This window comes from Schistocerca piceifrons, chromosome 3 (assembly GCF_021461385.2).
Source record: "Schistocerca piceifrons isolate TAMUIC-IGC-003096 chromosome 3, iqSchPice1.1, whole genome shotgun sequence".
NCBI lineage: Eukaryota > Metazoa > Arthropoda > Insecta > Orthoptera > Acrididae > Schistocerca > Schistocerca piceifrons.
The window spans coordinates 287689152-287702260 of NC_060140.1; the positions used below are offsets into that span (position 1 = coordinate 287689152).

General features: G+C 45.4%; 1 protein-coding gene across 1 annotated transcript in view; it reads right to left on the reverse strand.

Annotated features, from left to right (window-relative positions):
- The window catches only part of LOC124789940 (transient receptor potential cation channel subfamily V member 1), a 115525-nt gene that overhangs the window by 20024 nt on the left and 82392 nt on the right, over positions 1-13109 (reverse strand). The window contains 1 exon segment of the mRNA XM_047257469.1: positions 1117-1268. Coding sequence (XP_047113425.1) covers positions 1117-1268 — 152 coding nt within the window.

Genomic DNA, 13109 nt, shown 5'->3' on the forward strand with positions numbered 1-13109 from the left:
CGCACAGTCTATGACTTTAGCGTACAGTCGGTATAGTTCGTCCGTCTTCGGTTATGCCAAAGTTATTCGTTTATTTATTAACATCAACGTTTCCTGGTATTGTAAAATTACTGAAAGATAGTATCGTATTTATGACCACTAGACTCCTCGTAATGTATGAGTAAATGTAAATATAGTGTGACTAGGGCCTCCCATCGGGTAGACCGTTCGCCGGGTGCAAGTCTTTCGATTTGACGCCATTTCGGCGACTTGCGCGTCGATGGGGATGAAATGATGATGATTGGGACAACACAACACCCAGTCCCTGAGCGGAGAAAATCTCCGACCCAGCCGGGAATCGAACCCGGGCCCTTAGGATTGATATTCTGTCGCGCTGACCACTTTTTTTTTTCGATCGTTGTGTTTGGTCGTTGCGGACGTCACATGACGTCCGTTAAAGTGCGTTTGTTGATCCTTCCACTCAGTGTTTTTTATTACAGACGCCAGCCGGCTCTCTGACCGAACACGCTGAGCTACCGTGACGGCAACCACGCAGCTACCGGGGGCGGGCAATATACGAGTGGTAAAAGGTAACTTTTGTTAGCAAATATTTAGTAATAACAATTACTTGATTCGCGCCAGAATAAATGTACTTTCCCTACGTATCTCTTTGCTGGCGTTACGAGCGATTTTCCGCATTAGTACCTCAACGCACCGGCCAGCAGCCTCTGCTAGCCAGCGTGAGAACCTACCGCTCGCTCCTGATTCTGAATGTATTGAGCCGCTGATACATTCACGTATGTGAAATAGCAAAACTGGACATAAAGTAAAATGCACTCTTATCTGCTAATAAGGGGTACCTTACAACATTGTAGGATTATGTAAGGTACACATGATGTGCTGTGGGGCGATCGGTACGGTTGGAAATGAGGAACACACTCCGTATGCCGTATAGACACGTTTATTCTGTAAGATGACCAGTTTCAAATCTTATGCTGCCATCATCTGATCTTATGGAACTTGTTATAAAATTGCCATGTTACATCCGATGAAGTCAAGGTTTGTAGGATTAGCTTGCAGTGGCAGAAGAGTGGTCGTCGAGAATAGACTGGCGTTCCAGCTCGCATGCTTGCTCACCTGCAGAAGAAGAGGAAGTAGGGAGCGGTGGTTAGCATGATGAAGACGGCGACCACGTCTTCGGCCTCCGTGTGGCACGACAGGCGCAGGAAGGGCATCCCCAGCATGAACAGGCACGAGCACAGGAACATGACGCGCGACGGCGCCGTCATCTACAGGCAAAGCAAGAGCAGTCTATATTAGTAAGCAGTAAGTGGCTTTTCACAAACAAAGAGCCCACCTGTATTACTAAAACCACTTTCCCGGAAACAGGTACCAGTTGCAGGTTGTCTATGTAACAGTTTCCAGTGGCAACAATAATATGATTTCCAGTATTTCGCCTAACTAAAGCACTCCGTCTTCAGGTCACGGGTGGCCTACCAGTACCATCCGACCGCCGTGTCATCCTCGGTGGAGGAGGCGGATAGGAGGGGCGTGGGGTCAGCACACCGCTCTCCCGGTCGTGATGATGGTATTCTTGACCGAAGCCCCTACTATTCGGTCGAGTAGCTCTTCAATTGGCGTCACGAGGCTGAGTGCACCCCGAAAAATGGCAACAGCACATGGCGGCCTGGATGGTCACCCATCCAAGTGCCGACCACGCCCGACAGCGCTTAACATCGGTGATCTCACGGGAACCGGTGTAACCACCATGGCAAGGCCGTTACCTATTTCGCCTAATTATTGATCGAATTTAAAAATTTAAAATACTGTCGTAATCTACCCATTAAGAGATATAATCTTACGTTATAAGTTGTACACAGTAACGCAAGTATTACAGTTAGAAACTCTGTGTTTGTGTTCAGGCAGCGCAACTGACGGCGCAGAAATACCCGGACTATATTCATCCAGTATTTGAGAATGAGAGCACTTTGCGACTTCCAGCAAACTTAACACGTAACTTAAAACATTTAAGAAACTTTTTCTCGCTAATATTTCCTACAAAATGAAAGGAAAAAAGTATCGCCTATTACGTTTTCGATGTTCATGCAGTAAAACTTCAACATCAGGCGTGACGTTTTAATTTATTACTCCATTACTATTAGCTCTATTCGCAATACACTTTGCAGACAGTATCTACAAATATCACTGAACGTTCCTGCAAAATTACACCACCTGTACGACACATAGTTTAGCAGATACAAGGTCTGTTCAAAAAATTCCGGAAAATTCGAAATTTTGCGCCCATGGTGTGTTGGAGCGAAATGCGTTGACATCCCTGCACACGCCTGTGTTTAACGTGTCTCTCTCTCTCTCTCTCTTCGCACTTGAATTCCTCCTCTTGAGGAAGGTATGGAGGAGTCTGTTGTCGTTAGACATTTACTCCACTTAGGATGGGTTGAAGTACGCTGGGACGTTTGGGAATAACTGGGACAGTAGTGCGTGGTGGGTACTAATGACTGCCGGTCAGGGACAGGCGGTATGTCACGTGAATAACAGCGATGCCTCGGCTCGGGGCCTATTACTTGACTGGCCCTGTTGACACCTGGGACTGCCAGTCAGCGACTGACAGGACGAGTGGATGATGATGATGATGATGATGATTATGGGTATCGGGCGCGATAAGGAGGAGAGTATAAGTCCTTCTGGCGTCTGAGTGCTTCTTCTCATCCTTCTTCTTCTTCTTGTAGGTGTCTGCTTGTGACACTTCGGGATCTGTCACATCCTCCCAGCCGGCGGCTTCGGCGTCTTCGGCGGTCCTCGCCCTTGCTCTTTGCTTGCGTTCTCGGCTTGTTCTATCGAGGCAACGAGAACTTCCCACTCGACAGGAGTGAGAGGAGGGCGGGCGTTCTAGGACCTGAGAGTGTCCGAGTGATGAACTTCTGCAGCTGCGTCTTGGAGAGGGGGCAAGGAGATTCCTCCATGATGACCTGGGATGTCTTGGTCTTCACCGCGACGTTTGTATGTACGGCTGCGTCTTGTGTTACCACTCCCGTGGCTTCCTGTATTACTACAGGCTCCAGGGAGGCGGCAGTCTGCGTATTGGCGCCCTTCTTCTGTACTGGGCGGGGCCGACTGGCCAGTGCATCACGGAGACTATGCACCAGGTTCCGAGCCTCGGCTATTTCGGCTTGAATTGTTGCCCTCTCTTCCGCCATTGCGGCTTTGAGGGCAGCGATTTCTTCGTCGGCGGAGGCGCGGATCCTGGCACACGCCTCGCTGACTGCGTCCGGAGGAACAGCCACGTCATTGACCATCCCGGATCCGTCGGATACGACGGGTGGCGGCGACGACGCAGCGGCCGCGGTTGTGTCCGCTTTGTTGGTGGTCTTGCGTCTGCGTCTGGTCTTCTCACCGCGAGTCCAAAGCTTAATATAACTGCAGCCTCGGCAATTCGCTGCGTGGGCGCCACCACAGTTGGCGCAGCAGCGTGTGGCGTCCTTCTTCGTACAGTGGCGTGAATCGTGTGCTTGGGCACACCGAAGGCATGCCACTGGATTCCGACAGTACCTGGCGACATGGCCAAGTTTTTGGCAGCGGTAACACTGCTCCTTCCGCTCAGTCGTCTTCTTGCGTCCCCCATCTCCTGATGCGCCGAGCACGAGGCCCAGCAATTGCAGCAGGGCGGCAGCTTTGCCTCCCATTCCGCGACGTCCAAGCATGCTGGGGAGCGACGGCGACGCTTAGCGTGCAGCCATTCGCTCACCTCCGCTGTTTAACGTGTAACTGCCTGACGTTTCATTTATGTATGTCTGTTTGTTATTGTTCAGTGCTGCATTGAGCGGGGCGTTGTGTCGCACGGTTCGCAAATTTAGAGATGGCAGAGTTAGAAGAACAATGCGTCTGTATTAAATTTTGCGTGAAACTCAAGAAAACTTTTACAGAGACCCGCCAAATGATATAGGAAGCCTACAGTGATGAATGCTTAAGCCGTACTCGGTGTTTCGAATGGATCACACAATTTAAGAAAGGCAGGACGGAAGTTAAAAATGACACATGTTCAGGATGCCCTTCGACGTCTACCGACGACGCTCATGTCAGGAACTTCAACGAAACTGTGCGTGCCAATCGAACACTGACTATCCGAGAGACTGCAGAAGAACGTAACACTTCAGTTGGATCATGTCATGTAATCCTAGAATGCATCGTGTTGCCACCAAGTTCGTCCCACAGCTCATGAGTCAAGGCCAGAAAGACCTTCGCCTCGAAGTCTGTGAAGAGCTATTGGATCGCGCGAATGAGAATGAGATGTTCCTGAAGAGAATCATAGTTGGTGCTTAGACGTGGGTCTACAGTTAGGTTGTTGAGACCAAGGTTCAATCTTCACAAGGCGTCGGGAAAGGTTCTCCATGACGGAAAGCAGCTCATCAAGTCAGGTCAAATGTCAGAACCATGCAGATAGTTTTCTTTGACTTTGGAGGATTAGTTCGTCATGAATTCGTACAACAGGGACAAGCTGTTAATCGACGGTACTATCAGGAAGTGTTGCGACACCTGCGAGAAAATTTGAGAAGGGAAACGGCCTGATGTCTCATGCATCACGATAACGCACCTGCAGATTCATTCTTGTTGGCGCCTGACTATTGCACAAAAAACGAAATAACTGTGCTGCAATATTCTCTGTACTCTCCAGACTTGGTCCCTGTGGAGTTTGCCGTTGAAAGGACGAAAATATGCAACGAGAGACGACATAAAAGAAACTTTGTAGACGCTACTTCGCGCGATCCAGCAAGAGGCGTACCAAGACTGCTCCCGGAAGTGGAAATGGCGTCTGGAGCGTTGTGTCTATTGTCGAGGAGACTATTTCGAAGAAGATCATGCACAATAAGTGAAAGGTAAGCGTAGAAAAATTTTGTAGAGAAATTTCCGGAATTTTTTGAACAGACATCGTATCTCGTCATACACACTGAGATGCGTAAAAAAAACTATTAGGTCTACAACTTTCCTTCCGCCGTTTTGCAATTGACGGCAGTAGCGGCAAGTGGGGTTCGGGTGGTTGGTCATAGGTGTAATACAATAAGCTTAGGCATCTGTAAACAGATGCCATAAAAATATTAGTCGATTTGTGATTGCGTCATAAGGTTATTCTCGATTAAGTACGTCAACTTACGTACCCATTTCTCGCCATTTGCGGGAGGTTTTAATTTTTTGCTTTAACATGAAGGAGTCTGCGGCTGTGACTCTTAAAATGCTGGGTAAGACCACTGATGTGGGAACCATTAGTGGAAGAACGTGCTGAGAATGTATTCAACCCCTTAACAACGGTGATTTTGATGTCGAAGACCGGCATGGCGGTGGAAGACAGGATGTTTTCGTAGCTACTGAAACAGACGAAGACAGTTACAGGACATCGTTATCGAAACTAATTGATCCGTTAGAGCCCAGAACTGAAACACAATCGGCCATAATACAGCGATAGACACTAAAGGTAATTTTGAAGCTGGTCAGTGCTCGACCGCATGTCGCAAAACTCGTCAAAACATACATGGAAACGTTGAAATGAGAAATCCTGTCCCTCCCGCCGTATTCTCCATACGTTGCTGTCTCTGACTACCACCGGTTTCGATCAGTGGCATACAGTCTGGCCGACCAGCACTTTCGATCATATGAACAAGTGCAAAACTGAATCGATTTATGGATCCCCACAAAAGACGCCCAGTTCTTCCGCCACGGGATTCGTATGCTAACCAAAAGATGGGAGAATGTAGTGGCTAGCGATGGGCAATACTATGAATCATAATTTTTTGGTAAGTTTTTCACAATAAAGCTCTGAACTTGAGAAAAAACGGTGGAAGCAAAGTTGTAGACCTAGTACTTTTTGCTTAAAATACACCAAATTATCCAGACTGTTTCATCTAGTGTTTCACAGTGAGAGCACCTCCCCTAAACGTCTTTTCACTTAAATGCTTAAGGCCAAATATTTAACACTTTAACTCGTTTGTAAAGTAATCAGACGTCTGAAGCTGTTTTATACGTGGGGGTTCAATTCCTTGAAGATTCGGCGTTTATTGATATGGTACTAAGTAGTAACTGGTTTCTCGCTACGCAGCTATATAACCAGTCTAGCTTTCCTGAGCCGTTTAAGATACTGTAACTCTGTTTTCACAAAAATGAATCGTGAACAGTCGACACTAAATGACGTAATAGTGCCTTTTAATAGGTGTATTAACTACAGATATATCGACATCGGCTTCGCTTCCTCAAATGGAACTACAGTAATTTCCACTGCTAGTGTCGTACATTTCTGAGAGAACAGTCCAACAGCGTATCGCTTTTCAAAAACCGATTAGTAGTAATCTTGACGCAGCTAAATGTGTGCTTTCAAATGTGGAATAGTGGAGGCAAGTTTAATTTAAAACTGATACGATCACACTTGGCTACCTGTGGTTAGAGCGACACATCAACGAAGGCAAAGGCTGTGGCATCTAAGGATGAACCAACAGCTATCTATGGTAATAATTCTGCTCCTGTTTTTGCCAGAGTCTTGAAAGAAAGGAGTATATCAAAAATTTAAAGGGTTTGTAAGACAGAAGTGAAGTACAAAGAGTGTTTAAATAATAACTTCGCATCATGAGTTTACTGTCAAGATACACAATTACGCTGCAAAATTGCATTAGCAACAGCAACAAGCAATATAACATCAGAAACAGCAACAAAAAGGAAATGCAAACGAATAAACATGTCCCTAAAATTCCATTCATGCCATCACGTGTTCGAAATGTCCACAATCTACTGCAGTACATGCGTCCAGTCGCTGGTGTAAGGATTTCTGGACAGAGTGAACAGACAGCTTCGACATCATTGCACATGTGGCAACAACGTGAGGTTTTAAGTACTCGTTGGATCGTCGGAAAGTGTACATTGTCTTCATCTTGGAGTTTACTCAGGACGAAAAATGTCCAGTCTGGTCTGGCGAATGTGCAGGCCAACTGATAAAGCGTTCAGGTTCTATCCAGCGACCAGAAAAAAATGAGTGAGCGATTACTCAGCCTGGTGCATATCAAGCTGGTATCACATAGCATACAAATACGTATTTCAAGCGGTCGTTCCTCTTGGAGCCCCGGTAGGGCCTCGGTGAAATAATGTGCGTATATTTTACCCGTTAAGGTTTTTTTCAACGAAATGATGGCCAATCATTTAGTTTCCAATAATTTCGTACCAAACGTTCACACTCCATTGCCTCTGATGTTCAAACTGTCTCAGCCAGTGAGGATTCTCGGCAGCCAAATAGTGCAGTTTCTTACATTCAGCTTTCCACATTTTGTTACGGTAGCTTCATTGGTAAAGAGAATTCTTCGAAGAAAGAACCTGTAATCTTGTTGTTGCTTGAGAAGCGAGCGACAGAATTCAAGGCGTCTTCTGCAACCTCGCTGCTTAATCTGCTGGGTTGGTGATGTGACCACATTGTGCGGGCAGAAGCTGTACGAACACAAAATGCGAACATGGCTTTGCTGACCTATTCCAGAGGTACCCGCAATTTCCCTGGAACTGACGTGTGGATTATGAGCAACAACTGCCAGAACATCTGTTTCGTTACCTCCGCTCTTTGCAGGCTTGCTTCTTACCCTCTGTTGTACGAGGTCCGTTCAAAAAATTCTGGAACTTTGTCCACAAAAATTTTCAACGCTTACCTTGTACTTATGTGCATGGTCTTCGAAATACTCTCCTCCACAACTGATACACCGCTCCGAACGCCGTTTCCATTTCCGGAAGCAGTCATGGTACGCCTCTTGCTAGAGGCGTCTGCGAATTTCCTTTTATCTCATCTATTGTTACAAATCTTCGTCCTTTCCAACTCTACTGGAAATAAAAAAAGTTCCCAGAGGCCAGGTCTAGAGAGTACGGCAGCACAGTGATTTCACAGGAGAAAGTCTTTCTGGTCGTGACTCATGAGCTGTGGGATGAACTTGGCGGCACTACAAAGCATTCCAAGATGCTGTGTCGAGGTTTCATGACATGGTCCAACTGAAGTGTTGGATTCCCCTGCAATCTCTCGGAGAGTCAGTCTTCGATTGGCACGCATAATTACGTTGATGTTCCTGACATTAGCGTCGTCGGTAGACGTCCAAGGGCGTCCTGAACCAGGATCATCTTTAACTTCCGTCCGGCCGTTTTTAAACCGTGTGAACCATTCGTAACACCGAGTACGGCTTAAGCACTCATCACCGTAGGCCTCCGACATCATTTGGTGCGTCTCTGCAAAGATTTCCTTGAGTTTCACGGAAAATTTAACTAAGATGCATTGCTCTTCTAACTCTGCCATATCGAAATTCACAAACTGTGCGACACAACGTTCTACTCTATACAGCACTGAACAATAACTAACAGATATACAACAATGAAACTTCCTAAACACAGTCGTGCGCAGGGATGCCAACCGCATCACACGATTGGCGCAAAATTACGAATATTCCGGAATTTTTTGAACAGACTTCGTATTCTAGTGCTTTCACTGAAATGTAATTCTTGTTGGACACTGTCTGTCGGGATACTGTAATGCGCACAACTTTAGTGTTCTATTCGCGTTTCTTCTGAATTGTTCCTAACGAAGTAGCATGTCTAGTTTCTCTTGGTTTGGGAAAGCCATTTATTTTTTCTAACTAACCAACACTCCACAAACGTGAGCGGAGCTACAGTTCCTCTGAGTACCTTGTAAACTGGTATCACGATGGTGCCATACTCTGTTTCCTTGCTATCCAACGTGGTCCTAAACTGATTATTTACAGGCGAGGGAACAAAAAAAAAATGGCTCTAAGCACTATGGGACTTAACATCTGAGGTCATCCTAGACTTAGAACTACTTAAACCTAACTAACCTAAGGACGTCACACACATCCATGCCCGAGACAGGATTCAAACCTGCGACCGTAGCAGCAGCGCGGTTCCAGACTGAAGCGCCTAGAACCGCTCTGCCACAGCGGCCGAAAGACAAGGGAACAATGATTAGTAATAAATATTTCAGACGGCAGGAGATACTTAGAGAGCTTGCGTGTGAGGCATGTGTTTGTAAAGTACTTGTCTTTCAAAACAAACAACTGCCTGCAGTTCTAATGTTAGAAAGGAAGTTTACATTTTACAATCAGTGTGTATTACCAATTCTGACAGAAGCGCATAGACTCTTAGTGTGCAAAATACACAAAAATTACGGGTTATTTAGCGAGAAATGCGTATGCGGGTGTTGAAAACCACAAGACGAGACAAGAGATGAACTGACTGGAGAGACGTTGACTGTGGATTCTGTACCATAGACACAGTCCCTTTGACTGTTCAGAGGTGTCACTGAACTGCCCAAAGATGTAAACAACCTTGCATGAGTAGCGCCTATTAGACGGAGGGTGTCCGACAGCCGATCAGTTCCAGTCATTCCACCAGGAAGGAGATACACGGCTCGTGTTGTCTGTAGTTCAACCATGCGTGGACGGTCGATACCACGGTTCGATCGCGTCCGCATTGTGACTTTGCGCCAGAAGGGCTCTCAACAAGGGAAGTGTTCGGGCGTCTCGGAGTGAACCAAAGCGATGTTGTTCGGACATGGAGGAGATAGAGAGAGACAGGAACTGTGGATGACTTGCCTCGCTCAGGCCGCCCAAGGGCTACTGCAGTGGATGACCGTTACCTACGGATTATGGCTCGGAGGAACACTGACAGCAACGCCACCATGTTGAATAAGGCTTTTCGTGCAGCCACAGGACGTCGTGTTAAGACTCAAACTGTGCGCAATAGGCTGCATGATGGGCAACTTCACTCCCGACGTCCACGGCGAGGTCCATTTTTGCAACCACGACACCTTGCAGCGCGGTACAGTTGGGCCAGCAACATACCGAATGGACCACTCAGGATTGCATCACGTTCTCTTCACCGATGGGTGTCGCATATGCCTTCGCCGGAGACGTGTCTGGAGGCAAACCAGTCAGGCTGAACACCTTAGACACATTGTCCAGCGAGTGCAGCAAGGTGGAAGTTCCCTGCTGTTTTGGGGTGGTATTATGTGGGGCCGACGTACGTCACTGGTGGTCATGGAAGGCGCCATAACGGCTGTACGATGAATGAATGCCATCCTCCGACTGATAGTGCAACCATATAGGCTGCATATTGGTGATCCGTTCGTCTTCATGGACGACAATACGCGGCCCCATCGTGAACATCTTGTGAATGACTTCCTTCAGGATAACAACATCGCTTGACTAGAGTGGACAGCGTGTTCTCCAGACATGAACCCTATCGAACATGCCTGGGATAGACAGAAAAGGGCTGGTTTTGGATGACGTGACCGACCAACTACTCTGAGGGATCGACGCCGAATCGCCGCTGAGGAGTGGGACAATCTGGACCAAAAGTGCATTTTGTGACGTCTCCTATTGCTGCCTACTGATCCTTCCACGATCAGCGAAGGTGTAATGTCCTTTTCCTATGCCCAAGCAGCGTTCTACGTCTCGTCGAGGTATGTGAAAGCGAGGCGACACACACTATCTGTCATTGCAGTCAATATTTGTTGATCAGTAAGTTTAGATTCAAATTATTACCATCAGTTAGCTGCGCTGTTTAACGGTTGCCGCCAAAGATGCTCAGTTAACACTTGCTGGGCGCCCGATTCGTGTTTCAGAATGAATTGATATCTTTGATTTTTGCGTAGTACATGACGCCGAATTAATTCCTCCAAAGAGTTACAGGGTTCATTTAACACAGTTTATTTGACATGATTCACTACGATGAATATTCACACTTAAGCCCAATAATAAATGGATAAACATGGACTTTAACCCAAAATAAATTTCTTTGACTTTCGCGCTTCGTGCGTAATGACAGATTATCTTTTACTAGTAAAAACGTGACGCGTCAGTGCTATGAATAGATATTTAAGGTGCGGACGCCTCTCCGTTGTTATTTCCGTCTAGTGACTAGTGAAGATGGAAAAAAAATCTAGATGCGAACAGTGGTTAAGTACTTCGTAAGGAAAGGTATGAAAGCAAAGGAAATTTATGCCAATTTTCAGAAAGGGCTGGGGGACTCTGCTCCTTTATATTCAACCGTTGCTAAGTGGACAAACGACCTTAAATATGGTCGAGACAGCTTTAGATGATTCACTTACTGGTCGGCCAAGATGTGCCACTATCCCCAAAATTATTGCAAAAGTGCATAAAATGGTAGTGGAGGATCGCAGACTGAAAGTACGAGATATTACTGGAGCTGTAGGGGTGTCATCTGAACTGGCATATCACATTTTAACAGTGGAATTGGATATGAGAAAATTATCTGCTAGATGAGTATCGCGACTCTTAACATAGTATCAGAAACGCATCAGAATGGAGATGTCCGTGTGAAGTTGAACCGTTTTCAGAGGTAGCAATAAGATTTTTTTGTGTCGGTTTATGACCACAAACACAACTTGGATCGACTACTATACCCGAGAGACAAGCAGCAGCGAAAGACGTAGAAACGTGTGATTCAACTCCACAAAAAAAAGGCAATACAGTCGGCCAGAGAGGTCTTTGCGTCAGTTGTCTGGGATGTGAAAGGGATTCTACTGATAGATTTATCTTCCCACTGATCAAACATTTAGCGACAATATTACGCTAGCCCTCTGACCAATTATAACAAAAGATACGAGAAAAAAAGCAAAGAAGAAAGTCATCTTCCATCAAGACAATGCGCTCCCACACAAACAGGTGTCGTTGTCATGGCAAAAATCCAACTCATACGAGTTGTTATCATACCCACCTCATTCGCCTGATTTGGCTTCAGCAGACTTCAACGTCTTCCGGAGACTCTTAACATTTTCCTCAGTGGATGGAGATTCTCGTCAAACTAAGAACTGACACTGAGGTTGACTGGTAATTTGGAAGCCTGTGGGAATCTAACTGTGAGATGGCATAAAGGCAAGAACATTAATGTACAGAGAGACTACGTTGAAAAATTTAAACAAAATAGCACTGAGATGAGTAGTTTCTTTTTGTGGTGTCGTAAGCACAGCACGCACTACCGGCAGCACTACGAGCGTCTATAGGTCGACAATGCACTCCAAAGACGGCCTATAGCCCGGCGATTGCCATACCAAAAAGTCGCAGCGGTGGCGCCGCTAGAGAAGGGATAGGCGCCGGCGCTATAGCAGAGCGGTCTGTTCCGAGTCAGCTCGACTACCGAGAAGATCGCCTTCTGCTTGTGTACTTCGCGCCGCACCATCTGCTTATAGCGTGTTGTAATATCCATGACAAAATGTTCTAGCCACGAGATGTTAAAATGAACTAAGTGTACAAACTTCAAGCAAAATTATCGATACTATGTATAAAAAGACGTTATCGTGTAAAAATGACGATAAATATTTCATTATTACTGTAATAATGTAATTTCTATGTGAATTAAAACTATTTTCAGAGAACTACAATCATAGACAACGACAATTATAATCTTTTTTTTGTTATCTGTGATAACTGTAGTTCAGTTGTTCTTCCTTTGCTAACGGATGAACTGTTCGGACGTGAGACGTGTGAGGTCTGTAAAGAGAAAACCTGTAACTGTATTGTTAATTATTATTTGAAAAATAGAGTCGCTATTGTCTAGACGTGGATTTGTATTTATTTCAATTGTAATCGAATCTAACTAATGTTTTTAAGTGTTAATTTTCAGCTCCGCAATTAGGAGCGCAGCCATTAGCGCTAGTAACTTACAGCGGAGTTTACTAGTAGCTGGTATAAAAAATATGTCGGTATTTATCATTGAAAACAATTTTAAATGGTAAAGATTAGAGATAAAGGGCTTAAAGAGTTTTATCTAAATATGTTACCTTGATAACATAAATCGAGAATAACAGTAGACAAATTGACTATCGTTGCCGCCATCTTAGCAAAAATATGTCCGCGGCAGTTTTGAATCGAGTATTTTAACAAACATAAATGTTGTTAGAAGTAAATGCATGGAAATAAATGTGCACCGGTGGTCCCCAATATACTTTAAAAGACAGAATTCAACTCAGATTGAATATTTAAAAATAGTGCTCACAGCACGTTACGTAATATCAATTTATTATTCGCTGATGTATGAAGCCTAATTATTTCGGACGATTTACATGAAACATT